The sequence below is a fragment of the Candida dubliniensis genome, chromosome 3 (genome assembly GCF_000026945.1).
Source record: "Candida dubliniensis CD36 chromosome 3, complete sequence".
Taxonomy (NCBI): Eukaryota; Fungi; Ascomycota; class Pichiomycetes; order Serinales; family Debaryomycetaceae; genus Candida; species Candida dubliniensis.
In genome coordinates, this window is record NC_012862.1 from 1,424,343 (window position 1) to 1,451,658 (window position 27,316).

The 27,316-nt window shown below is 35.7% G+C and overlaps 13 protein-coding genes across 13 annotated transcripts; 5 read left to right on the forward strand and 8 right to left on the reverse strand. All coding sequences in view use genetic code 12, as the record gives it.

Moving 5' to 3' along the window:
* Positions 1–78: 78 nt before the first annotated feature.
* On the forward strand, positions 79–4,971 carry CD36_86010 (DNA polymerase zeta catalytic subunit, putative; the record flags this gene model as incomplete). The annotated part of the gene is made up of 1 exon (XM_002419460.1): positions 79–4,971. One exon carries the CDS (start codon positions 79–81, stop codon positions 4,969–4,971), a length of 4,893 nt encoding a protein of 1,630 aa, XP_002419505.1.
* Positions 4,972–5,050: 79 nt separating this feature from the next.
* On the reverse strand, positions 5,051–6,205 carry CD36_86020 (initiation-specific alpha-1,6-mannosyltransferase, putative; the record flags this gene model as incomplete). Its single annotated transcript, XM_002419461.1, has 1 exon — positions 5,051–6,205. The coding sequence occupies one exon, from the start codon at positions 6,203–6,205 to the stop codon at positions 5,051–5,053; it is 1,155 nt and encodes a 384-aa protein (XP_002419506.1).
* Positions 6,206–7,445: 1,240 nt separating this feature from the next.
* CD36_86030 (ATP-dependent DEAD-box RNA helicase, putative) lies at positions 7,446–9,449 on the reverse strand (the record flags this gene model as incomplete). The annotated part of the gene is made up of 1 exon (XM_002419462.1): positions 7,446–9,449. The coding sequence occupies one exon, from the start codon at positions 9,447–9,449 to the stop codon at positions 7,446–7,448; it is 2,004 nt and encodes a 667-aa protein (XP_002419507.1).
* Positions 9,450–10,588: 1,139 nt separating this feature from the next.
* CD36_86040 (ATP-NADH kinase, putative) lies at positions 10,589–12,382 on the reverse strand (the record flags this gene model as incomplete). Its single annotated transcript, XM_002419463.1, has 1 exon — positions 10,589–12,382. The coding sequence occupies one exon, from the start codon at positions 12,380–12,382 to the stop codon at positions 10,589–10,591; it is 1,794 nt and encodes a 597-aa protein (XP_002419508.1).
* Positions 12,383–13,262: 880 nt separating this feature from the next.
* Positions 13,263–15,047, reverse strand: CD36_86050 (Golgi GDPase, putative; the record flags this gene model as incomplete). The annotated part of the gene is made up of 1 exon (XM_002419464.1): positions 13,263–15,047. One exon carries the CDS (start codon positions 15,045–15,047, stop codon positions 13,263–13,265), a length of 1,785 nt encoding a protein of 594 aa, XP_002419509.1.
* Positions 15,048–16,577: 1,530 nt separating this feature from the next.
* On the forward strand, positions 16,578–17,804 carry CD36_86070 (conserved hypothetical protein; the record flags this gene model as incomplete). The annotated part of the gene is made up of 1 exon (XM_002419465.1): positions 16,578–17,804. The coding sequence occupies one exon, from the start codon at positions 16,578–16,580 to the stop codon at positions 17,802–17,804; it is 1,227 nt and encodes a 408-aa protein (XP_002419510.1).
* An 897-nt stretch (positions 17,805–18,701) lies between these two features.
* On the forward strand, positions 18,702–21,983 carry CD36_86080 (zinc finger protein, putative; the record flags this gene model as incomplete). The annotated part of the gene is made up of 1 exon (XM_002419466.1): positions 18,702–21,983. One exon carries the CDS (start codon positions 18,702–18,704, stop codon positions 21,981–21,983), a length of 3,282 nt encoding a protein of 1,093 aa, XP_002419511.1.
* An 18-nt stretch (positions 21,984–22,001) lies between these two features.
* Positions 22,002–22,787, reverse strand: CD36_86090 (ribosome biogenesis protein NSA2; the record flags this gene model as incomplete). The annotated part of the gene is made up of 1 exon (XM_002419467.1): positions 22,002–22,787. One exon carries the CDS (start codon positions 22,785–22,787, stop codon positions 22,002–22,004), a length of 786 nt encoding a protein of 261 aa, XP_002419512.1.
* A 149-nt stretch (positions 22,788–22,936) lies between these two features.
* On the forward strand, positions 22,937–24,028 carry CD36_86100 (U3 small nucleolar ribonucleoprotein protein, putative; the record flags this gene model as incomplete). The annotated part of the gene is made up of 1 exon (XM_002419468.1): positions 22,937–24,028. One exon carries the CDS (start codon positions 22,937–22,939, stop codon positions 24,026–24,028), a length of 1,092 nt encoding a protein of 363 aa, XP_002419513.1.
* A 268-nt stretch (positions 24,029–24,296) lies between these two features.
* CD36_86110 (cyclophilin, putative) lies at positions 24,297–24,935 on the forward strand (the record flags this gene model as incomplete). The annotated part of the gene is made up of 1 exon (XM_002419469.1): positions 24,297–24,935. One exon carries the CDS (start codon positions 24,297–24,299, stop codon positions 24,933–24,935), a length of 639 nt encoding a protein of 212 aa, XP_002419514.1.
* A 72-nt stretch (positions 24,936–25,007) lies between these two features.
* On the reverse strand, positions 25,008–25,796 carry CD36_86120 (RNA polymerase II mediator complex subunit, putative; the record flags this gene model as incomplete). The annotated part of the gene is made up of 1 exon (XM_002419470.1): positions 25,008–25,796. One exon carries the CDS (start codon positions 25,794–25,796, stop codon positions 25,008–25,010), a length of 789 nt encoding a protein of 262 aa, XP_002419515.1.
* A 127-nt stretch (positions 25,797–25,923) lies between these two features.
* CD36_86130 (dinucleoside triphosphate hydrolase, putative) lies at positions 25,924–26,466 on the reverse strand (the record flags this gene model as incomplete). The annotated part of the gene is made up of 1 exon (XM_002419471.1): positions 25,924–26,466. One exon carries the CDS (start codon positions 26,464–26,466, stop codon positions 25,924–25,926), a length of 543 nt encoding a protein of 180 aa, XP_002419516.1.
* A 224-nt stretch (positions 26,467–26,690) lies between these two features.
* Positions 26,691–27,281, reverse strand: TSA1 (peroxiredoxin, putative; the record flags this gene model as incomplete). The annotated part of the gene is made up of 1 exon (XM_002419472.1): positions 26,691–27,281. The coding sequence occupies one exon, from the start codon at positions 27,279–27,281 to the stop codon at positions 26,691–26,693; it is 591 nt and encodes a 196-aa protein (XP_002419517.1).
* Positions 27,282–27,316: the final 35 nt, after the last annotated feature.

Genomic DNA, 27,316 nt, shown 5'->3' on the forward strand with positions numbered 1-27,316 from the left:
CTTTCTTTCTTTGTTTGGTTGGTTGGCAAAATAAAACTAAAAACTATTCCTGCTGCCATAATTATCCCTAAAATATTTATGAATACTTCAAATGAATCAGCAAATTATACTACTATAAATGCTAGCTCTGTGAATTGGAGTAATAATCAAATTAATTCTTTTTCTTCTAGCTTGCGTGTGCAAATCAATGACTATGACACTTATCAAACTCTCCCAACAAGATTGGACCAATTATGTACCCAAGTCACCCAAGTTCCAATAATCAGAATTTACGGGTCTTTATCGGTACAGCCTTCTTCAGATAATACAGATTCACCTAACAAGAAAAAACGGAAAATAAATGAGACTACTTCGCCTGCAGTTTTCCATGTGGTTATTCATGTACATAATTTCTATCCAGATATTTATGTTGACTGTAACGAAACTGATTTAACAAAATTGGAAAATGAGAAGTTTATCAATTTAGTAACGGATTATTTAGAAGCCGCTTTAAAAGAATCTTTCAAAAATAGAAAATCTTCAAAAAATTTTGAGGATGATGAACTGAATAATCTTGAGAATTCAAAGCCATCTGGTCTACGTAAATACATTGCAAATGTATCTGTTTGTAAAGGAGTCCCTATTTATGGCTTTCAATTAGGATACAGGATGTTTTACAAGATATCTTTGTTATCGCCACTTTACAAATCCAGATTGGCAAAGCTCTTCCAGGAAAACACAATCTCGTTATTTAGAATAGGCATGGAAGAGAAGGAAAATGTAATATACAATCCTGAGCCAACTTACGTGTATGAAGCTCATATTCCATATTTGTTACAGTTCTTGACTGATTATAATCTATTTGGATGTGGATGGATAAACATCGACAAGGATTTTGTTAGTAAGGAAGATGCAAAAACTCGAGGGTTATATTTTCGATCACCAATTTTAAGGGATATACATAAATCATGCCATAGTCCCAATCACTTACATACCCTACTACAGTTTTTATCGAATTATATTACTACTGATAATGTGCTATATAATGGACAACTTGATAGTGGGAACCCGTGTCCTTTCAACCGAATTGGAAAGTCTATTCTTGAGATAGATATTACCACAAATAGCATACTAAACCGTGATTGGCTCAGCCCTCGAGAACTACATGACGATTTCGTAGAGAAATCAGAATATCTAGAATATAAAAGAGCAATTGAGCTGGGTGGTCACAAGTATGGTTATAAGTACGATAACGAAGGTCAGCCTAGAATTTATTTGTCCTCTTTGAAACAAATTTATAACGATCTCAAATATCAGTGTCGATCAAGAGATTCACTGTTTGATGTTGCTGCAGATGTTTTGGAAACAGGACATTCGTCTTATTTTGGCACTGGATCTACAAACTGGTCGAATCAAGATCAGTTGAAAGAGTTATTTGATTACTTTAAAAAGCTAAATGGTGAAGTCAAATTGGATTCACCGAATTATTCGAAGAAATACATACAATCCAGAAAGCTAAAACACCCAATTGTATTTGCAAGAATGCCCACGGCTTTCCAATTAGTTGATATTGAAAAAACAATGATACACCATAAGCTTAAAATGAGAGTTGGTAGTGATTTGTTAAACTGGACTAATTACCTTTTGTTGTTTGAGCTGCAACATGATCAGAAGTTAGACAACGATATTCCTATTGCAATCAATATTTTACCAGAAGAGAATTTATCTGAGAACGAGTCTTCTGACAATAATGATATGGCGATGGTTAATGCAAATGTTAATTCTAATGCTGATGAAAATTTGATTACTGAAACCCCCTTTGACGGAGAGCCTACCGAAAATGCTCAAGAAAATAACAACGAGGAGTCTGATGAATGCAAATTAACTCAACTTCATCAATTTGATGAAACTTTAATGAGAAATTTGACCCAAATTGAAGCCACACAAACAGCAAATTTTTTGGGTGTAGAAGATTTGTCGTATCTAGATGACTTTTCATTTACTCCTTCTCAAAATCAACCTGGTTTCAAGAACTTGAATATGACTGATTGCTCATACGAAGTTCCCATCTCTGACCAATTGAAGCCGGAAAATGTCAATCGGACTTTTCAAATGGCTGGATTGTTAAAAGTTAATTATTCGGATCCTTTCTACGATAATCTAAATGATGTTCCAACCAAACCTTTAGTGTTTGCGAATCAAAAAATTGTGGTGCCAATGAAGAATGAACTGCTGATTCCTAGTTTAGAAATGTCTCAATTAATTAAACAAACCACCCACATCACTAAACCGATATCCCAAATATTTAGCACTTGGCAGTATGTACCTGATCCCCCGTCTAAACTCGACGTCAGCAAGTGGCTAAAACACGATGAATCACATGCCCTTAAAAAGAATACCAAATACCAATTTCAGATAGAGCCAGGGGTTACTCAATCCCATGATTATAAGTATTCATATGACTCTATGAAAGTATCGAGAAGACCCGACGAGTTTAATTGTTTAACAAGTTTTCACATGGAACTACATGCAAATCCACCCAATTGCAAACTAGCGGTTGATCCTTTAAGAGATCCTATTTCGTTGATTTTTTATTCTTTCGACGATTCCAACGATATGTTTGGACATTTAGGTTTCACATCCGGTATATTGATCTTTGATAATACAGGCATTGATTTGAATGTGGTAGAAAGATTGTCACTAACATTGAATAAGCATATTGAAGTCTTTGACGATGAATTGAAAATGATAACAAAACTAGTCACACTAGTTGAGCTTTTTGATCCGGATATTTTGTCGGGATATGAGGTCAATTCGATGTCGTGGGGTTACATAGTTGAAAGACTACGAGATGTATTTGGTATGAACATAATGTTGGATTTGAGTCGTGGAAGTTTCAAGAGTAACGGGAAGTTTGGTGACCGATGGGGGTATACTCACACATCGAATATTAAGATTTCCGGCAGACATATGCTTAATGTATGGCGGCCGTTAAGATCGGAGATGAGTCTCACCAGCTATTCATTGGAGAATGTCGCCTATCATTTACTACACAAGTCACTACCAAGATATCTGAATTATACATTATCCGAGTGGCTAAAAGAAGGTAATTTTTCCAGCCTTTTAACTGTTTTGTCTTACTACATAAACAGAGTTGATATTATTCTTAAAATAATAAATGTTCAGGAATTGATTACTAGAAATGTTGAACATTCTAGATTGATTGGGATTGAATTTAATTCCAACTTCTATCGAGGCTCACAATATAAAGTCGAATCGATCTTAGCTCGAATTTGCAAACCAGAGAGTTTATTGTTGAACTCGCCCTCCAAACAACAAGTTCATGAAATGAGACCGATAGAATGTATTCCGTTGATTTTAGAACCGAAATCAAACTTTTATAAATCGCCTTTAGTAGTATTGGATTTTCAATCGTTGTATCCATCAATCATGATTGCCTATAATTACTGTTATTCAACTTTGGTTGGCAAATTACACAATTACCGCCCTACTAAGAATAATATTGGATATTTACATAATTTGAAAATACCCTTTGGGTTAGTGAATTTACTTGAAAAGGAAGATGGGTTCAATATATCTCCTAATGGGTTTGTATTTGTGAAAAGTCATATTAGAAAGTCAATACTAGCGAAAATGTTGGAAGAGATTTTAAGTATTAGAATCAAAATCAAACAAGTTATGAAATTGTTCAAAGAAGATGCTGAGTTAACAAAATTATATAATTCGAAACAACTTGCCTTAAAGTTAATAGCTAATGTTACATATGGTTACACTTCTGCCACATTTAGTGGTAGGATGCCTAATTCTGATATTGCAGATGCTATTGTGTCTACTGGAAGAGAAATTTTAAACAAATCAATTGAGTTAATAGATTCTGGGAATTATGGTGCTAAAGTTGTTTATGGTGACACAGATTCGTTGTTTGTGTATTTCCCTGGTAAACCCAAAACAGAAGCATTTAAGCTTGGTAAACAAATTGCGAAAACTATCACCGATTATTTCCCCGATCCAGTAAAACTAAAGTTTGAGAAAGTGTACCATCCATGTGTTCTATTAGCAAAGAAGAGGTATGTTGGTTTTTCCTATGAATATGAAGATCAAACAACTCCCAAATTTGATGCCAAAGGTATTGAAACTGTACGAAGAGATGGAATCCCGGCCCAACTGAAAATGACAGAAAAGACATTAAGAATATTATTTGAGACGAAAAACCTTTCTAAAGTGAAGCAATATACGATTGATCAATTTTACAAAATCATATTCAATAAAGTGCCTATTAGAGATTTTTGTTTCGCTAAAGAAGTGCGATATGGTACTTACAAAAATGAAAAATATTTACCTCCAGGGGCTATAATCGCTAAAAATATGGCAGAAGAAGATCCAAGAAAGGAACCTCAGTATCGTGAACGAGTGCCTTATGTTGTTATCAGAGACTCGTCAAAACCAAGGATTAAAGACCGGTGTATTTCTCCTGAAGATTTTATCAGGTCATATGAAACTAATCTGCCGGCTTCTCTTGATTATACATATTATATAACTAGAGTATTAATTCCTCCATTGGAAAGAATTTTCAATTTAATTGGAGTTGACGTTAACAGTTGGTATCGAGAAATGCCTGTGGTGATGCGTGGTTCCCATGTTGCATACGCTGAAGGATGTCTTGTATGTGGGAACCGCTTGGATGATAGTGCCAATATTTGCCTGAACTGTCGTACAAATGAACAAGAGGTAATTGCTGATGTGATCCTGACCTCTCGAGACACTGAAGAGAAACTTGCTGAAGTTGAAAGTGTGTGTCGCGATTGTGTCAAAGGAAACACCTCCCTGTCAGTGGGTAGTTTTATTGATCAATGTACTGATAATTGTGTGAATGGAGATTGTATGGTGTATTATAATAAATTTAAGCTTAATAATGAATCGAAACAAATTTTCTCCAAAAAAGACAAAATCCTTCGAGAATTGGATTGGTAATTTAGTTTATAAATAGAAAATATGTGCATTTATCTATCTGTATATATATATATATACTTTGGACAAGGTGTTGTTTTATTTACTGCATTTCTGGCATACCATCATCTTTCCAACTACCCAGAAACATATGTTTTGCGTATGCCATTGGATCATGTGAATCTTTAGCGCCCATTTGATTGACATCAGGACTAAATGAGGTAATGGGCAATATTAAAACATCATCTATAGCAATTGGTTGTTCCATGCCAGTGAACAATTCCCAATCAATTATTGTGGCCCATTTTTTTTTATTTTTGAAAACTTCTGGTGATTGTAAAATATTATTCATATATTCAAAAATTGTATCAGTGAAAATTCCAGGACCTGTCCAGTTCATAATATCACCACCTTCATTCTTACCCAAAATTTTCTTCAATTGTCCCTTTTTATGTCTGGTTAAAGTAATATCAGTAATCTTAGCAATCAATTCACGCAACATTGGATGACCCTTTTTCAGTTGTATAGTCCATTGACAAAATTGGATTCTTCTAGCATACCAATCAGCCCAGTCTGGGCGATCTGGATCGGCTTCAATACCAACCACAAGCCCAGATCGATTCGTTTTTTCTAAAATCATCTCTGTGTTTGATATCCATTCATCAATTGGTTTCAATCCAACGGTATCGATATCCGTATATACCCCACCACGGGCAAACAAAATCAAGTATCGGAAAAAATCTGCTTTTAAAATCGATTTCGGCATGATTTTATAAGCTTTAGCAACATCAGGAACTTGTGAATATAATTGTTCAACGAGCAAATCGCATTGTTTATCGGGGACAACATAATGCTTGTAATCAGGGTTTTTATCTGCCCAAGTTTGTTGATATTTCAAATATCTCTTAGGGAATGATTTATCATCAATACCGACTTTCCAAGTTTGCCAAATATTTTTAGGAAATGATTTGGTTTCATCATAAGGGAATTGATATGAAAGTTGTTGTCGAAGTGTTGATTCATCTGGTAAACTATATTTTTTATTTGGTTGGAAATTCAATCCTAATTCTTTCCAGTTCGAATTCAATTCTAATTCCTTTGCGAGCTGTAATTTGGGTGAATTATATTCGGTTTTATGAGTCAACGATGGATTACTTAGAGACGAAATTAAGAAAAACGTTGTGACTATGACTATTATTCCTAAAATGGCTAGTTTTAGATGTCTATGAACCATTTTGGGTTCCCTTAGTTGTAGCATGGAGTCGGGAAATGTAATTGAAATATTTATTGCCAATAATTGAAACGTAAAAGGGAATGGAAGTACTAGTGGTATAGGATAAAAGTCTCGTGTCTAGTTGACCAAAATCAAAAAAAAAAAAAAAAAATCAAAAAAAAAAATTTTTGAAAAATGAAACAATAATTTCTTTTTAAGGCAAAATCAGGACAAGGAGAAAAAAAAAAGGCGCTCCCTCCAATTCTTGACAATTTGCCCTGAAAAAAGGACCAACTAACGAAAAGAAGAAAAGAAAAGCAAAGACTACAAGAGAGCAAAAATCACCAAATATTTCACAACACAAGAGATATTTGTAATCAAAATGTATAATAAATATATAAATATATATATAAGGAACCCGATGTCTAAATCAAAACTAAAATAGAATATTTAAGCAATACCAAAAAAAAAAAAACACACACACACAGCAATGAAAAATTGAAATGAAAACAAATACTAAACATGAGAAACCCTCTTTCAATTTTCTCTTTTGGCAATCATTTCAAATCAATCTTTCCCATTTTACCTATTCTATTTTCATCTATCAAAAAAATATTATTATTAAAGTAATTATCATTAATGAATATAAGGCATTAGTTAACATGAATAAAAGAAATAAAAAAAAAAAAATAACTGAACTAAAATGCCTTTTTCTTTCACCTCTTTCTCTCTCTATTATTATTTCCCAAATTAAATAACTATACTGGATGACAACTAATAATACAATTTATGAAAAAACACAAAGTTTGCCCCGTTTATAAAATAATCAAAAGTAACAAAAATGAAGAAATATCAAACACAAATAAAAAAGCAAACTCTATAATATAACCATAAATCATGAATATGCAAAACGCAAAAATTGTTTAATTAGTAGCATTCAGGAAATAATCCGTAAGGATAAAAAGCAAACAATCTCAAGATCAATGAAATAACTTTTTAAAATATATGAATATCTTGAAATCCAAATTAAATCTAACAAATAAATATGATTTAAATCAAAAATAATAGTAATAATGATAATAGTAGCAATAATAATAATAATAATAAGGATAATTTTCTTGTTGGAAAACCAAATCAGAATAATTTACGATTGAGACATGGAGTTGTCGAAACTGAAAAATATAAAGCCCTCACAAAAGTTAACAAAAAAACAAAATTTAAACAATAAAGAAAAACAAACAAGCAATCAGTATATTGGTCTAACAATCACCAAATAACTGCAATCTTACCACCAGGAGTTGGCACCAGTTTGATTACCGTAACTGCCACTGCTGTTAAAGTTAGAGCGTTGGTTATTGCTATGGTATCCGCCACCATTGCTGTTAGTGTTGGAAAAAGATGAATTACCACCCCAACCACTGTTACCGGAGTTACCCCAGCCACTGTTACCAGAGTTGCCCCATCCGGAATTTCCACTTCTTCTGAAATCTCTAGATGGACCACGGCTTGAACCGCCACGACCGCCACGACCCATCTTACCAAAAGCTCCTTCTCTGGCAACTTTAGTTAAAAAGTCTGGGACTTCTTGATTGGCTTCAGATAATAATTCAACTAAACCTTTGACAATATTCTTGTTGTTTCTGTTGAAAAAGGCAGTGGCAATACCAACGTTACCGGCACGACCAGTACGACCAATTCTATGAACATAGTCATCGATATCACTAGGTAAATCATAGTTGATAACATGGGAAACATTAGGGATATCCAAACCTCTGGCAGCAACGGCAGTGGCAACCAAAATAGGAGCAGCACCATTCTTGAATGCAGCAAGAGCTTTTTCTCTTTCGTATTGAGATCTGTCACCGTGAATAGCAGTAGCTGGGAACCCTTGATCGTACAAGTAGTCGGCCAAGTTGTCGGCCATTCTCTTGGTTTCGGTGAAAACAATAGTTAATCCATTTTCATTGGCTGATAACAAGTCCAAGATAACTGACTTCTTTTCATCATCTTCAACGTACAAGATTTTCTGGGTGATATTTTCTGAAGTAGAACCAACTCTACCGACAGAAAGGAAAATATAATCTTTTAAGAAATCACGGGCCAACATTTGAATGTCTCTTGGGAAAGTAGCAGAAAACATCAAAGTTTGTCTATCCTTGACAGCAGGCATGTCACACTCATCGACAATGTATCTAATTTGTGGTTCAAACCCCATATCTAACATTCTATCAGCTTCATCCAAAACCAAGTATCTAATATTGGCTAAAGAAACTTTGCCTCTATCCAATAAATCCTTAAGACGACCTGGTGTGGCAACTAACAAGTCGCAACCTCTGTCCATGTTTCTCATCTGTTGGCCAATATCGGCACCACCATAAACGACACAAGCACGAACCCATGATCTGTAACTAAATTTTTTACTTTCTTCATAAATTTGGGAAACTAATTCTCTAGTTGGTGCCATAACAAGAGTGGTTGGGTAAACTTTATGCGATGAAAAGGCACCGTTTGATTCAGGAACTGGAGCTGGTCCCTTCATGTAAGATTCAGATAAAACTGGGAAAAGGAACCCACCGGTCTTACCGGACCCGGTTTGGGCACAAGCCATCAAATCTCTACCAGCTGCAACAATTGGAACGGAATACTTTTGAACTGGGGTTGGTTTAGTGAATCTAGACAACTGAATATTTTCAACCAACAATTCGTCCAATGGTGGCGCAGTGAAGGAAGTAATAGCTTCTGGAACATTGTCACCGGTAGCTTCAACCGGGATATCATCGTAATTATCAAAGTTGATACCAGAGGATTGGAAATGAGAATCATCAACAGTACCAAATAATTCCAATTCTAATTTTTCATTACGAGGAGCTGGTTCGTGCTTACCGTCAATCCATTTACCGACACCTGGAGTTGGTCTTTGGTATCTACCACCACCATTGTTAAAACCACCTCTACCGCCTCTGCCACCAAAAGATTGATTGAAGTTGCCTCTGTTATTGAAACCACCATTGTTGTAGCCACCCCTATTGTTGTTGTAGCCACCATTGTTGAATCCACCTCTGCTGTTGAAACCATTTGAGTTGAATCCACCACGTTGAGAACCTCCAAATGGAACATCTGATGATTCTGATGAGGAACCTGATTGATTACCACCACCTTGTCTGTTTCTTAAATGAGGTGGGACATATTGGGAACGACCGCCTCTTAAACCGTTGTTGTTGTTGTTATTTACTGTGTTAGCACCATTGTTAACACTCAAATTATTCATTTGTTTATTAATATCAGACATAATCTGTATTTGATTATAGGTAATTTTGTTGAATAAAACAAAAAAAGAATTAAAAGAAAAAGTAGTATTTAAATAAAAAAAGTCTTCTACTGTTTAAAAAAAAAAGATATAGTTTTAAAATTTTCTGTACTTTGTGCATATGTACACGCACTCATGTTCTCTCTCACATAAACTTACATAGTAAAATTAGAGTTTCCACATAAATTGTTAGTTTCTTTTGTGTGTGTCCTCTTCTCAAATCACTCCCTCCCTCAAAACAAGAAAAAAAAGAAAAGAAGAAAAAAAAAAATTTTTCATGTTGTATGCAGGTATGCGGATTATTTGATTTGTCTGATTTGCCTCTAACAACTGATTCGTGTGTGTGTGTGTGTCGTAGTAGACAAAAAAAAACAACAAATCATTGAAAAAGAAACTTTATACACATATAAATTATCAGTTTGCACTACCTTTCTTTTTAGCTTCTTTTGCACTTTGATTTGCTTTTTTTTTGCCATCACTGGTTGTCTGGTTTATCTTTATTGAAATCAATCCAATACTAAGGACTGCAATAGCCCCGAATGTTTTATTATAAGCCTTGTAAAACTCTGGATTACATATCATTGTTAAATGATATCCGTTTCAAAATTGATAACAAAGCTTTTGAGAATGCTGATTTAGTTGTAAAAAATAAACCCACAAATAAGCATACTATCTATGAATTGGGTAACGTATTTCGTCATTATAACCTATTACATATTTCTGGAGCATGATTTAATGGTGGTAGCGTATACACTGTATCTATGGATTCTAAAACTTAACATATATAAATTAAATTTCACAAATTCTCCTACAACTGATAATCTCAGAGAAATCACTGCCTCAAAAAATATTAAAGGATTCGTTCTAATATTCTAAAATAATGTTTATTGCAAATTTGAAGTTTCTATATATGTTGTACATTATGTAAACCAGCATTCTAATATGAAGTTAAGAGTCAACGTGACCTCAAAAGAAACGAATACCATAACATTGGTCTTCCCTAAAAGTATGCATACACTCAAAGTTGCTCTTAGCCAGTGACAACTGCCACAATTACCAAAGAAAATTACATGGTGATGAGCATACTTTACATTTTTGGAGCTTGATGTTGTGGGTTGTCCTTATGTTGTCGCATTAACATGTTCTTCATTACTTTCCTCGCTGGGAGTGGAACTAGAAGAATCGCGTTCATTGTCAGTGTAATTAATATCAAAATCTTCAGTTATTTCATGTTCTTCATGATTTACCTCATCTTGTTCGCTTGATATATGTAAATTTTCCAAACGCTCACTTTCAGCAATACTCTTTTGAGTTTCCGGTTTCAAATATGAACTAAACGGTTTTTGTTGTTCTCTGATGTTCCAATGTAAATTTCTACTAACAGAATCAATATATTCGGTTTTGGAAGACATCACTGTAGGCAATGGGAATGGTGAAGCTTGAATAGTGACATAATAGCCTTTCTTCAATTCAGTACGTACTTTACCATCAAACGAACACCATGCAGTGGCTCTACTGCTCAGTGGGACTTTGACCTTCAAAAACATTCCATCGGGTAATAGTATTGGTCTAAAAGACAAGGTATGGGGACAAATTGGAGTGACGCTGATGGCACTCACACCGGGGTGTACTAAAGATCCACCAGCAGATAAAGAATAAGCAGTAGAACCAGTTGGGGTTGCTATAATCAATCCATCAGCTTGTGCAACCGTTAACAATGATCCATCCCCGTATAGTTCCAAATGAGTAACATAGGGACTAGGTCCTCTATCAACCACCAATTCATTCAACACTTGTTGTTCACAAATCAATTTACCTTCATCAGTGTGTACGCGACAAGTGAATCGCATACGTAAATTTGCTTTAACTCCAGAATCAAAACATTTGTTCAATACTGTTCTAAAAGCACTAAATTCAAAATTAGTTAAAAACCCTAATGAACCCAATGAAAATGAAAGTATAGGAGGGACAATTTTTTGAAACAAATTGGAAGCAAACAATACAGTACCATCACCACCTAATGTAATCACTAAATCGAAAAATTCTGGGTTTTTCGTAGTTAATTTTTTATTCCAATATTTCAATTTTTTACAACCATTGGGATAATTTGTAATAATATCTTGAGGGTTAAATCTTTTCGATTTTTCTAATTTTTCATCAACATAAATTGTTATTTGAGGATGTTGACCCAAAATCCATTCGACAACTTCTTTTGTTAAATAAATAAGTCCATTATCTCTTGCTTTAGTAATAATCATAATGGCTCTAACATCCAATTGAATGGTTGCTCGCGATAAATTCTTGGCTAGCATCCTTACTCCATTGGCTGTTTCTGCTAATTCAGTATGTGATTTAACTGAACGCAATTCATCAGTAGATAAACGAGATAAAACTTCTTTAGCAGCTCGATTATTGGCAGAGGCAATTTCTTCACATATCAATTTATTATGAATCCGTGGAGGCTCCCTCGTAAAGAAATCTTTTGGCGAACTGCTCATACTGGAAACAGATGAAGTAGTGCTACCGAAGTCGGTGTATACATTAAGTTGATTGCGACTGAATCGTTGAGGATTGCTTCGGCGTTGAAATGATGAGCTTTGTGTTCCTGGTTGTGTTACAGTTGAATTGTTATTATTTAACAGTAGTTGATGAAGTGGCTGAATGATATCTGTTGATAACGTAGATATGGACGATGATGATGAATTGCCACTAGTTGTAAAAGTAGCAGCACGTATGGTTTGTGGCTCCGCTTTAGCTTCTGGTTGTGAATCTGGTTGCAGTTGCAGTTGCAGTTGCGGTTTTGGTTCTGGCTCAATAGGCATGGTAATGTTAGTTGAAGTTGGGTTAATGCTTATTGATGGAGTATCCAAGTTTTTCATTTGTGAAGACAATTGGCTTTGAGTATTATGCGACATAGGGAATTTGATTCTCTTTTTTTTTTCTTTGTTTGCTTGAATGTGCAAATTAAAACGGAGAAAGATAAATTATTTATCAGTAAATCGGAATTGCTATTGTTCACTTTAATAGTATATGTAACTGTTAATTGCCCTTTAAAGTGTCAATTTATCTATTGATTGTCTAACTGGGATAAATTTATTGACTGGAATAAAATATTTTTTTCCTCCTGGTTTACTTGGTTGCTTTTTATTTTTCAATGGATTGTGACTTTAATGATAAGGCAGTCGATATTAGTCATGTAATGGAATGGAAAATGAGGCAGGAACGACAACAACTGTTGGGGGGAGAAGAAAGAGCACTTCCTATCTTGAGTAAAACGGATAAAGCGAAACCAAAAAAAAAGAAAAATTTGACTTTGTTTAATCACAAGAATAATATTTCAACGCCTTTTTCTTTTTAATTGAAACTTTATTATAAACTTTACGAACTCTCTCAGTTGAAAAAAAAAACCTCAAATCCATATTCAACCCTAACTATTCTGTTGTTGGGTAATTCATACCTCTATTTATACTTTTTTCTTGATTGAAAAATATTGGAGTTGTTCATTTTCTTATCGATATTTTTGCACCTCATTCAGAATTATTTTCATTTCTTCCCACACCACCGCACTCATTGAACCCTGGCGTCGCCGGGGACCAACAACAGCTTGAAGAGAACCTCGAAAAACTGTAATGACCAATACATTTATCAATTGGTTTTTCCTATACAGGTATCTAAATTGAATGAATGAATTAATGAATACAAAGTGTGAAAACAGCAATCAAAAAGAAGATCATAACTGTATAGCATTTTCAAAATGTAACTTGAATATATCTATATATGTATTTATTTCCGGACTTATTCAGTTTTATCTATTCTACATGTCCATTTTGCATTATTCTTATCCAACAATGGTAAAGAAGCTCCCAAACACCAACCCAATTCATTGTTATCAATAGTTTTAGCGGTTTTCAATTCTCTATGTAAAGGAATGTCATAACCAGTGTGCAACATGGCAGTTATGAATGATAAATCAAGACACCATTGGGGTTCTTCATTCAAGTTCTTAACGTGATCATCCAATAAAATATCTTTCCAAAAAGTTTCTCCTTGACACACTAGTTTACTTAAATCTTTCAATTCTTCAACACTAAATGACGATGGCATTCCAATTGGATTAGTACGGTCATAAAAATATGAGAAAACGTACATATCAGAATTCTTGTTGAAAGTACGGGTTAATGATGGTTGGTGTACCCCATTGAAAGAGCATGGCTTTGAAGTACATTCGGCATCTTTGTTCAATACCTTTTCTGCAAGATATCTGCATTGAGAACCACCAGCTAATGTGGAATCCTTTGAAGATGGCCCCTTCATGTTAACCACATAAAACTCATCTTCTCCTAATTCAACTTGAACGTCCTTTGCAATAACACCAGGTGGAATACATGGATTGTTGACTTCAACAATAGCTTTGGCACCTTTAATTTCCTTTTTGGTATACTTTTGTAATTTCAATTCTGGCAACTTGTTCTTCAAAATCAATTGATTGACCTTATTTCTGCCTTGCATTAATCCATAACCTAAATGAGAGAATTGATATAAAGTGTATTGATTGTCACCAAATGTGAAATGGTACTTGGTCTCACCATCAACTGGAACTTCTTCAACTTTGTAATCCGGTTCAAATACAATTTGAGTAGATCCACCCCCTAAATCAAACACAGCAGCAGTTGGTAATTTTTCTTTACCACCAATGTTCCCTAATAAATAATTGGCAGTGACCCAAGCATAAACACCTTCATCTTTACCATCCATAATAGAAATACCATCTCCAGGAACTACCGCAAATGGATAATCTTTTTCTAAATGAGATCTAACTTCATCCAAAATGGCCTTAGATTTGGCTTCTCCTAATAATCTTAATCCAGCAGTTGCTTTGACAGCAACAGGTGTACAAGCTTGTTTATTTTTAGGGACTTTAGCTAAAGCCACGTCTAATAATGGATCTAATGATTTGGCAGCACCAACTGTGTCGGTATCAAAAGAACTCAAACCTGGTTTTAACATTTCAAATTTCTCACTTAATAATTGCGGTGGTTTAACACATGTATTAAATTCATAAACATGAACTCTTGATCCAGTTGAACCAGCATCAATCATCACAACATAATCAACGTCATTACATTTCCCATTTTCCATAGACACTTCTTCTGGGGCGGTGATTTTGTTTTTAGATGACTCTTCTACTTTTGGTTCTCCCTTTTGGGTGTACTGTTGTTGTTGTTGATTTGGTTTAGAGTTCTTAGAAGTGTCTAGCTTATCGGCCAAGACTTTGTTTGATTTACCATCAACTTTTTCATACGGTGGTTTCGTACCAGTATGAGAAGTTCCTTGTAACGTATTTTTTTCATCACCATTTTCGTCCTCTAATTGTTTTTGGTTTCCTTCCATTTCCTTTTGTGGTGGTGGTACAGCAGCAGCGGGAGGAGGAGGAGGAACATTTGGTGAGTTTGATGCTGGTTTGTTAACTTGTAAAGCAGTACGGTCAACTAGGGAATGTTGTGAACTGGCAAAGAATGCGAATATACCAACAAGCCCAATGACCGCAATAATCAATCGTAAATTCCTAGGGTTTATCATTGATCAAGAACTTTTGAAATCAATAAAGATATTAATGTGATAATGTAAAATCAAAGAGTGGGAAAAAAGAATCGACAGAAGAATATTTTTTTTTTTTTTGAGTTATATTTTTCCGGTTGAATCAAATAATAGAATTTATAAGTTCGTGTGCTGTAAAAGTATATATGTTTGCGTCTGTTATTGTTACTGTTTCTGTATCTCTAATGGATGGTAGTAATAATTACATAGTAGTGAAAAATAAATTGAAAAAAAAAAAAAAAAAATGAAAAAGAAAAAGAAAAAGAAATTTGTACGTGTGCTTCTTCTTTATTTATTTTTAGTAATATTTGTGTCCATGCGTGTATATCTCAAAACCGTCAAGTTTTTTTTTACGTGTTTTTTGATAACATCTTCTAACAAATGGCTGTAGTTTAATAATATGCAGATCGATTACAATAGAAATTAATATACGCGCAAAATTCTGATACAACCTTAAACTTGATAAATGTTGCTATTGCTATCAGGTCAACTTAATGACAAAAGTAGATCAAATACTACCTTGTATCCGACCAATAGTACATTAGAAAAAAAAAAAAAAACAATTGGTTTCATCAAATCTTTCTAGGAGAACTCTTGCATGGTTACATGAGCGGTTTCGTTTTTGGGAAAGAAGTGATATTACACTAGCTTCAACACCTTCAACAGTAAACTGTGCTTTCATTATTTAAGGACTAATTGATATGAGAAATATATAAATTAATAGAGCATTCTAATAAGAATTATTGTTTGGCTAGGAGAAAAGAGTTTTCGTGATTAGTTGATGAACAACAAATTTTTTTTAAGAGAAAATTACAGCCAAAATTTTTCGAAAATCTGAAATGTTACTGTAATCATTTCCAAGCATAGATAAGTTTTCTTCAAGAATAAACAAGCAGTGTTGGAAAGAAAAAGACAGTTCCTACATAGTTTTGAATATTTCTGTGGTGGATGTGATATCCACAATTCCCCATGTAAAAGAGGATATTAGTAGTCACTTCATACTGGTATACATTCATGTGACATAAAACAAATAGAATAATTGCAGTCGTTATATATAGACCAAGATAAATCGATAAATGAAACGGTTGGATTAAGCTAATATTTTTATTTATCCCACTGTAATCTAGATCTAAAGTTTCTTTTGTTTTTTTGCAACTTGAGAGTTTGAAAGCTTTTTTTTTTCTTTCTTTGATTGTTCTTATTGAGAGAATGTTAGGGTTGTTCGCTTTTTTTTTTTCTGCCCATGTGGACCCACATGGACCCACATGGGGTGCGTGGTAGTAGTAGTAGTAGATGCGTAGTGGTATGTTACAAAAAAGCAGCATATTTAAGCGAGTGGAATGAAATGTAACTCTTTAAAGAAAAATAATCCAAAACCTAAAGGAATTCTTCTTTCTTTATTCACTTTTGCTTTAATTTCTTCCATTCTAATGTATATCAGCATATTCCTTCAAAGTCAAATCAAATTGCAATTATAAATAACGAAGTCGAAAACTTTTCTTTTTTTGCATCATGACATCTACTAAATCATCACCACTTTCAATGTTGTACCAAAAATTCCCCTTCAATCAATGTCTTGACGATCATTTGTTTGAAACAACAAATTTAATCAAACACGGCATCAACTTAACCATTCAAATGGGTACATTAACATTAAATGATATATCGTCTTGTGAACTAAGCTTACAAGCAATGGATAAGCTATCGAAATCACCATCTGATAACCAAAATCAAATTTCTGAAACTAATACAGAAGACGTTGATTATCATATACCTCCAAGTCCCATATTAATCCCTATCGAGCCACCAAAATCATCTATAAAGAGAAGAAATAGTAGCAACAGCAGTATTGGCAGCTTTACCACCACCAGTAGTTCACCAATAATGGATAATCACACAACACGTTCTCTATCATCATCTGACATGTCATTACTAATATGCAGGAAGAAACTACAAAATATTATTGAAGAGTTTTTCATTACTATTTGCAATCAAAATGAAAAATTATACCAAGAAATAAGTAATTATGTTATCAACTCGATTGTACAGAATGAATCCAATTTGGAAAGTTTTTTGAGCAAAATTGTTAATCATAAATATAAACGGGAATTAGTTGAAATCATCCAAACATTATTTATGGAAAAATATGAAGAGATCAAATTGGAAGAATTGATTGATTTTCTTAATAATTTGATTAATTTGCGATTAGATTCAGTTAAGGACTTAAATGATCCTTCCGTTTACAAAATTTACTATAAGATTTGGAGGCTAAGTATAAATAATTATCGCTATTATGATGAAGAATATTTTTTTGATTATTTCAATAATTCATTTAGCAATCTGGAGAATATTCTATTACAAAATGGATTTCTACTAAATTACAAGAGATTCACTCATTATTTCAGCAAAGATTTAACAAATTACGATGACGATGACGATGACGACGACGAACAAGACAATGATGAGGATATAATTGGAAAAGAAGAATTGGCCCTTGTTGAGAACATTAACGATGACATTTCATACCAAAACAATACTGCACCCAACTCGCCCAATTATGCCTACAAGTATGAAAATACTGATACTCAACAATTACTGTTGGATCCATTGGACCAGGACCATATTCCAAAACTGTTAAGATTTAATGAAGATATAGATATCATCAATATTAATCGGTACCTACCGGTAGATCACGTTTTGTACAACCAATTTTTAGATCAATTAGAACAAAATAAATGAGTAGACCACGGATACTTGCCATGCTTTAATGATGTTGGATTTCCTTCCCGTTTTTACTCTCTTAAATTAAGGAGTGGGAATTTGCTTGCTTCATTATTAGAAATGAGGGGATAGTTTCAACCGAGACATATTAAGTTTTGCAATCGGGCACCCACAAAACAAAAAAAAAAAATTACCAGATATCAGATTTCTCAACATTGCGATACCGGAGAGGGGTGAGCATTAGCCGTCAATGTGTAAAGTTCAAACTACAGTTTAACAAATTGCCAGGTGTAGTTTGTATATATATGCTAGATAGATTTTTTTTTTTTTTTTCTTCCTAGCTTGCTGCTTGGTGGATATTGCAAGATCTACAAGGATTTATCAAAGAAGAACCCCGAGTGATGGATATATTTCTATTGTTTTCTTCGGTAAATCTTCTTTTGTTCCCACCTCTTCAACTTTTTTTTAGCAACTTGATCAACACAGTAGCCACTAACTCAATGGAAACATATATCGGTATATTTACCAGGACAACTGCGAACGCTGTTTATTCCTCTTATTTTTGGGCAATCCAATTTACTATGATCCTAACTTATTGCATTGCCGTGTTCTAAGATCTCTTGCTCAAAAAAAAAACCTAATTTTGTTGTCTGCAGTATTCGGAGAAGTTTTTTTTTCCTTCTTAGTTTGGAGTAATAATAAACTAAGAATCTTCTGTCTCACCAAAATCTAATTTCTGTACCCACTTGCCTCGATTTACAGGAAATTTAATTATCACTAGAAATTGCATCTTTGACTTATTTCTCAAGTTGTCCATTGGAATAATTCATTCGAGACATAAATAAAGAATTGAGATTACTTTTCTAGGGAATTTGTTTATTATTATCATCAATATTAATAGTTCCTTACTGAAAAATGCCGCCGCTTGACTCACCTTCATCTAACACAGAAGGCACCCCAACTAGCAACGATGATCAAGTAACTCCCAAGAAGAGACTGCATTCCACTAGTTCTAGAGTCAGAAAGAAAAAGCGGACTCTAGGGGTGTTTCCCTGCACGCATTGTGATAAAGTTTTCACTCGATCGGACCATTTGGCCAGACATAATTTAAATCATGAACCCAAAGAAGTTTATGTTTGTGACTTCATTATCGATTATCATGGATCAAAGTCGAAATGTGGCAAGACTTTTGTAAGGAAAGATTTAAAAGAAAGACATATAAGAAGACATCACGAATTGGCGAACTTGGCAAAAAAATCTGAAGGCATTAACAATAAAGCTTTAAAGAAAAGAAAAGGAAGTACTAGTAGCAATACTAGCACGTCACTGACTGCTGGAATGCATATATCTAATATACTAGATGATCGATTACCCCCACCCTCACCCTCTCCCTCACAGGTACAAGCACAAAGACAAGCACAACAATCTGATACCCCTACTTCAAGGAACCACAGTATAAAGCTTGATGCTTCACCGAAATATGCTAACATGGTTCAACACAATTCTTTACAGTCACAAACTCAATCAGATATACGGATGTCTACCAACGGTTTACCGCAAGATCAGAAACTGCTGCAGAGCATTTCAAATTCAATACCTGTTATTCCTTCACAACAGTCATCTCCAGGATATCCGACCACTATCCAAGCAAGCAATTTTATTCATAACCAAAACGATTTCAACAATTTCAGCAATTTTACTAATTTAAACAACTTGAATACGTTATATAAATCATATGGCACAACTATTCCTCAGAATGACATATTGTCATGGCTATTCAATGACTCTCCTCAAGGAAACTCTTTAGTACATTCTTCTCCAGAAGCACAGCAAGCAATACCGAGAAAGCCTTCACATCCACTTCCTCCCTTGCAAGAACAAGAAGTTCAAAATCAAGTTCCATTGACTGCTCAATTCCAACCAATCCCATCTCCATATGGAGGTTCTCAGTTTTCACCCATGGCAGACCAAATTCAATCGAGTCTTCCAATGCCCATTTCGTCTACATTAAGTAATGGAATCCCGAATTACCCATTTGATATGGGCGCGTTTTCAAATGGATATGGTGCTGATGTTAACATATTTCTGACCGATGACAACCCTTTAGATAATATATTGTACAAGAATCATCACAACCTTCAAAATTCAAATCAGCTTGTTGGAGCTGGCAAAGATGAATCCTTGCGCAGCATTGGGGTGAGTATATCATCGGCATCTCCTACAAACACAGTTGAATCCAGTAATGATAACACCACAGAAAATGCTCAAGAAGAAGAACATGCTTTTCTCAATCATAGAGAGAAGAATATTTCGACAAATAGAAATTGCTTTATTGAATCAAGTATTTTAGAAAACATGTTACAATCAATTGGACTTTCACGTCAAGAATTACCTTTTGACAATAATTGCCAACTAGAACATAGATTTTCATTTTATCTATACCTGTACTGGAAACATTTCCATTCACAGTTTTCAATATTGCATAAACCATCCTTTGATACGAAATCTGCAGAACCATTATTGTTAATAGCAATGGTTTCATTAGGTGCTTGTTACAGTTTCCCCGAAAATGCCCTTTTGTTAGCAAAAGAATCTAAGAAATCCTCCGAGTTCAAATTTGCATTACAATTAGCAAAACCACTAAGGTTTGCCATATTTGAACATGAGGATTTCAAGTCGCCAGTAAGATTATGGATTTTACAAAGTTTAAACATGTTAGAATGGGTCGAGAAAAACTTTCTAACCAGAAGAATGCACGAGCGCGCTCATTTGCATCATGGGACGACAGCCCAATTACTACGAAGAAGCCCGTTATTGGGTGGGAATCCTACCCATCGCAAAAAAGCTCATGCTAATAGTACATCGTCTAGTGCTGGTGAGGAAAGTGAATTGGAAGACAGGAACAACACTAATGATACAACAGATAACGATTTATTTGACAAGTGGGTAGAGTCTGAAGGTATGAAGCGTATAACGTTTATGACCTTTTATTTGGACATTATCGATTTCATCAAGTTTAGACACAATCCTCAAATTTTGTTCTATCAATTGCAATTGTTGAATTTACCATGTGACGATGAGCATCTTTGGGAACTGACCGAAGTTAATGGATCGTTTAAAAAAGTTGTTCGAAGGCAACGCAAATTACAAGATAGCAACATTACTACATCTCTTACCATCTCCAATAAAAAGAAAAAGGCCAAAACTGATAATTTTTTGGCTGCATTGAAAAAAATTTTGAAATCTGATAAATTGACTGAACTCAAGAATAAATCTATATTTTGCCAAAAGATACTTATGGCAGGGCTAATATCATTAATGCATCAGATGCAACAAAGTGAACTACAGAACAGTTCTTCATTATTGACAATTCATAATTCCAACAACAATAGCAAGATTTGGAAAGAGATGTTAGTCAGATCATTTGATAATTGGAATTTTGAAATCATGCAAACTTTCAAACGTTCCAACAATATGGGAATTTCCATGTATAGTGTACCCAACAGTAATGTCGCATTCCCCATATTTTATTTGACACAAATAATTGGGTTACCGGAAATCAATCATTATGACATTGCCATATTTACTGGTTCACCAGCTAATCAAAGTGTGGATGCTACTCTTAAAGATCATTTTATGGTTCAACAAAAATTGAATAACATTTGGTCCAAAAATAATAAAAATATAGAAAACATTCGTGGTATCTTTTATTGTTACCTTTTCCTTTGGACGTTGATGATAGACGAAAATGGTAATAAATTAGATTGGAATCCAAATTGTGACTATTATGATACAGTCAATGCAGTGAGCACAGCTACTTTAGTTTTATGGAGTTATTGTTTCACAGTTGGAGGATTAGAAAGCAATAAATATATCGATGAAAATTCTGCTACAGATCCAACAATTTGTGCTGAAGATGGATATGATTACTTATCAAGAATTATGTCCACTTTGTTGGCATCACAGCAATCGGATAAAGTCAATTTTGGTCTGGTTGCAAAATATTGTGAAGTCCTACAACAGATTTCCAATAAACAAAACATCAGCGGCTTGTGTTTTCTAATGGCTAGAAAATTAATGATGAGTCAATGGGAAGTACTTAGGGAGCACGCGAAATTAATCCTCAATTGCGGATACCGATCCATCGGTAAAAGAAATGTTCTATGTGCTGATCTATTTGACAATGAGTTTCAATAGATAGATAAAGGTATACATTTATACTAATAACACAGCATTTACACACCCATCTCTATCTGGTTCATTGGTAATTTGAGCATATTTACCCCAAACAACTTTACCTCCAGCAGTAACCAACCCCAATTCCGACACGTTGACCTCTATAATCGTACCTTTTGTTAAAACACCCAACTGTGTATACATTGGAGATTGCGGGTTCTTTTTCACCCCCAATATAGGTAGAAACACTGTTACCCCAAGTTCTGGATGAGTAACATTAGCCTTCTTTTGTCTTAATGCAGCTGGACGGATGATTCTCTCCATTTTCACTGGTCTACGAGTGAACCCTTCACCAACAAAAGTATGCTTGGTAATCATTCTCTTCCACGACTTGGACTTGGACTTCCCGGTTTTGACCACTTTGAACATTTCCTCTTCGGAAATACCTTTGACTTTAGGCAATGGGACTTGGAATTTATCAGCTTTTTCTAAACGTTTTTGTTTAATCGAACTTGAAATTGCCTTGGCCGTGTTGTTAGTTTGACGATCCAATAAATACGTTGGCAAGGCCTCACCATCTTCGGCCTTTGGTGTCGATGGACCCTTGACTTTACTTTCTTGGTGTGCCTTGATCTTCTTTTTCATGGCAACTTTTTCAGCGTATCTCTTCTTAGCAAATTGTTTGGCTCTCCAACCTTTCAATGTCTGTGCATCCTTGGCCACCCTGTGTCCCTCTCTGGCTTCCTTCTTTCTCTTTCTTTCTTCATAGTCTAACCTCCTCCCATGCTTCTTTATATGCTGTTCAATATACTCATTTTGTGGCATCGTCAATAGTCTTAGTCCTAATTAATAAAAACAAAGTCGTAGTAGAGATGAGGAGATGGGTCTGACTTTATTTCTTTTTTCTTTTTTTTTCTAGCACCTATTTTTTTCTTTCTCTTATAAATCGATGGAACACAAAAAGATCTGTTACGATGAGTTTGAAAAGAAAGAAAAAAAAAAAAGAAGCCTTGCTTCCACTACAACCTGTAGTTCCTACAATATCGACCATGTCAAAGGTGGACACTCTATTAAAGGAAATCATATCGTCTACTAAATCAGCTGAGGATTCAGTAAAAGGCTTGATAGCGTTTGTCAAGGGCTCATCTTCTCAGCATCCAGAGTTAGTGCGGAACTTATTAGCAAAATCAAACTTGCCGTTGGAAGGGGTGTCTTTATTGGGGTTGAAAAATGAATCATTGGCTTCCTATATCAACAATATAGTGCTTGTTGTTTTGGCACATCTTGAGCGTCTAGAAAATGATCTGGACACGGGATCTAGCGCTGTTGAGCGATCGATAGTCCAGCGAGTGACGTTGGAAAAAGGCGTTAAACCACTTGAAAAGAAACTTAGTTATCAATTGGACAAAATGATCAGGGCATATGGGCGAATGGAACAAGATGAAATGAAAGCCGAACAAAAATTAAGTGACAAGGGAAGTGAAGAGGCTGTCGAGAGCGATTCAGAAGATGACTCAGAAGATGACGAATTGGCTTATAGACCAGATGCATCATCGTTGGCCAAATTGACGTCATCGAAAACCAAACTGAAACCATCATCAGCAGCAGTATCTCCATCGAATGAAAAGTATAGACCACCAAAGATATCGGCAATGGCGCCTCCGACTGCAGCAAAGAGCCACGACATTGATGCGCACATGACCTCGTCAAAGAATCGTAAGTTACAGAGTATGGAAGAATACTTGCAAGAGCAAAGTGATGTGCCAATGATGGAGGCGTCGGTGGGGTCCACAATTGTTGAGCATGGAAGAGGTGGTGTCAAAACACAGCACGATCGTAAGAAAGAACAAGAGATACAAACGTATGAAGAGGATAACTTTGTCAGACTACCAACCAATCAAACAAAGAAAAGTTTCAAGGAAAAACAACGTGATATTCGCAATCAATTTGCTGGTGAAGACTGGTCGATGTTTAATAACAACAAAGATGTGACTCGCCAAGGTACATCACGAAAGAGAAAGGCAACCACTGTTTGGGATAGAGTGAAGAAAAAGAAGAGTGCATAGCTGGTATCTAGGGACTGGCATTTTGCAGCTGTATCGATGTGACGATTTTGTTAGTAGTACTGTTTTATGGAATGACCAATAGAAAGTTGATTTTGGGTTATAATTTCAAGTCTTTGTTGTGTAGCACATTTGTACGATCTGATTTTGCACATCATAATGTGAGAGAGCAAGAGGGAAATAATGACCAGAAAATGAAAAGACAAAAAAAAAGTGCACTTGTGTTGAGATCTCTACCCAATCCCACAACCCAACAGAACCATAATTAACAATGAAGTCGTTGACATCAATTGCATTAATTGCTTCAGTCATAGTAGCATTCTATACTCAGCTTGTTTTGGGTAGCTCCTCAAAATTACCGGAGAACCCACCCATCACAAACAAGGTATATTTCGACGTCGAGGAGGATGGCAAATCGATTGGCCGTATCACCATTGGTCTCTTTGGCACAGTTGTCCCCAAAACTGTTGAGAACTTCAGAGTCTTGTGTACTGGTGAGCTTGGGCCTAGCTATGAAAACACAGTTTTCCACAGAGTGATCAAGGATTTCATGATCCAATCTGGAGACTTTGAATATGGCCAAGGGTATGGCGGTTATTCCCCAACCCACAACAACGGGAAGTTCGATGACGAAAATTTTGAATTGAAACATGACAGAAAGTATCGTTTGAGCATGGCCAATGCTGGAAAGAACACCAACGGGAGCCAGTTTTTCATCACCACCGCCTTAACAAAGTGGTTGGACGGGGCACATGTTGTGTTTGGCGAGGTTTTAGATGGCAAGGATGTTGTTGATTACATTGAAAATGCCAAAACTGGCAGAGGTGACCGTCCGGTCAAAGAAATCAAAATAGTCGCTTCTGGGGAGTTGAAGGATGGTGGAACCAATCCATCTAAAGATGAACTTTAAAAAGAGTAAATACGTATATATATATATAGATATATATTTATAGCTGCATGCTGCCTCAATAGTAAAGCAAGCTCATAGACTCATACCCGCATCTCTATTTCCCTTTAACCCAAGCCACTCAAGTGTGCTTCCCTCACCATGCAAGGGAATCTCATCGATGTACAATTGATCGTCACTCATCACCACATCATTCAACAACGCATCAAACGCTCCGCTGGAAATCTCTGTGCTCGTTGAAATGCCATTAGACACCGTGCTTGCAACAGTGGCACCCAGCGGTGTTGTCAAAGTAATCGGGGTAACTGTATTTGTTCCAGCACTGGTTGACGGAGGCTTCGACGCAGCCGATGAGTGGGGCGGTTTTGAGGCACTGCCGTGTATGGAGTTGATATAGGAATGGCCCCCATCTGAGATATGATAGCTTGTCATGTCATTTAGTAGGTCTGTCGAGTTCTTTATCGACAAAACACTGGCAAGGAGTCTTGACGACAAAACGTCGTAGATCCGTGGTGCCTGGTAAACATTTGCCCCTATTATGTAGTAATCTTGTAGCGTCAAAGTGTTCTGGGGGTCCTGTCGTTTCTGTTTTCTGATAATCCAAAAATCAGGCTCTTTGGTATACGCAATAACAAACTCTATCCCAGTCATCTCACTCAACCGCGACTGAAAGTATTGGTGGAACGAAACACCAAGCGGTATCTGTATCTGCTGATACTGAAATTGCATCATCAACACTTGGTTGTTCGATGTGCGGTCGTAGAATGGCGATAAAGAGAAGTACTCCAAGACATTATTAGTATTGAGTCCTCTCTCTTGTATAAACTCAGGAGACTTCCATTGTATTTCGTCTAATGATTCCATTTGTCTATTGTCTGGGAACCTATATATCTATTGTAGAACTATGGTGCTCTTTTTCTGTTGTTCTAATTTTTTTTTTCGTTCACCAATCCTTCAGGTTAGGATCAACCTGCTTTCTCATAAAAATTGATTACACTGTATACTTTTCCAACTCACGGGCCAACCACGCGGCTTCCTCACTCATAACTGCCTCGCTTCTTGCTACTCTTTCATCGTCGCTTTTGGATAGTTCGTTTTTTTTGGTCATCTGCTCAATCTCGTAGTGTGACTTTCTCTGGAAGAAATCTTGGTACTCGCGGTCAAGATCCTTGTTCTCCAACATGCTGTGAATCAGATCACCGTAGCCATCACCTTTGTATCTGGGGATGATGTGAGTATGCAAATGAGGCACCGATTGCCCAGACTCAGGGCCGTCTTGTATTGCTAGGTTCAAGGAGTCGGCCTTGTAAACCTTTTGTATAAACTTGTGGACCAACTGCAAGGTGTTCATGTAATCGACAGATTCCTCTGGGGACAAGTCGCCAAGTCGTAACACACTGGTACGCAAAGGAACTACCAAAACATGTCCCGGCACCAACGGCTTGAGGTTCACTAGCGCATATGTATACCTAGACTTGTAGAATACCTGTTTGCTCACTAGGAACCGGTGAAAGTAAATCTCTTGAGAAGTCATTGTGGCTTCAGTTGTCTTGATACAAGAAAACAAAACAACAAAAAAAAAAATGAAAATACTTGGGAGGGGAGAATGTCAAAGGGCATTTGCATTCCAGTCAAAACCAGGCTCAAATCAAACTGGCACACTGTAGAATTGAGAATTATACAAAACAAAGCTTGTTGAAACACTAATCTATTTAGCAAAAAGAAAAAAAAACGTACATATATATCTATAAATCCTGTTTATTTGTTGACTTTGTTGAAGTATTCCTTGGAAGCTTCTGGGCTTGGCTTGATGGTTTCATCACCTGGGTGCCAGTTAGCTGGGCAAACTTCACCATATTTTTCAGTAAATTGGAAAGCTTCCAACAATCTCAATGATTCTTCAACAGATCTACCGACTGGCAAGTCATTGATGGTGATTTGTCTCAAGATTCCCTTTGGGTCAATCAAGAAAATACCTCTCAAGGCAACACCTTCTTCTTCAATCAAAACACCGTAGTCTCTGGACAAGGAATGGTTGGTGTCGGCCAAAACTGGGAAGTCGACTTTGCCAATACCACCGTCTTTTCTGGCAACATTGGTCCAGGCCAACCAGGTGTATTCGGAATCAGTGGAGGCAAACAAAACTTGTGCGTCCTTTTCGGCAAACTTCTTCACAGCTTCGGAATAGGCAATAATTTCTGATGGGCAGACAAAGGTGAAGGCCAAAGGAATGAAGGCCAACAAGACCCATTTACCCTTGTATTGCTCCAAGGTGACTTCTTCGAAGACACCATCGACGACGGCGGTTTTCTTGAATCCTGGAGCTGGTTGTTGAACGACTGGAGCCATTTTTGTAGTAGTGTATCTATTTGGGTGATAAACTA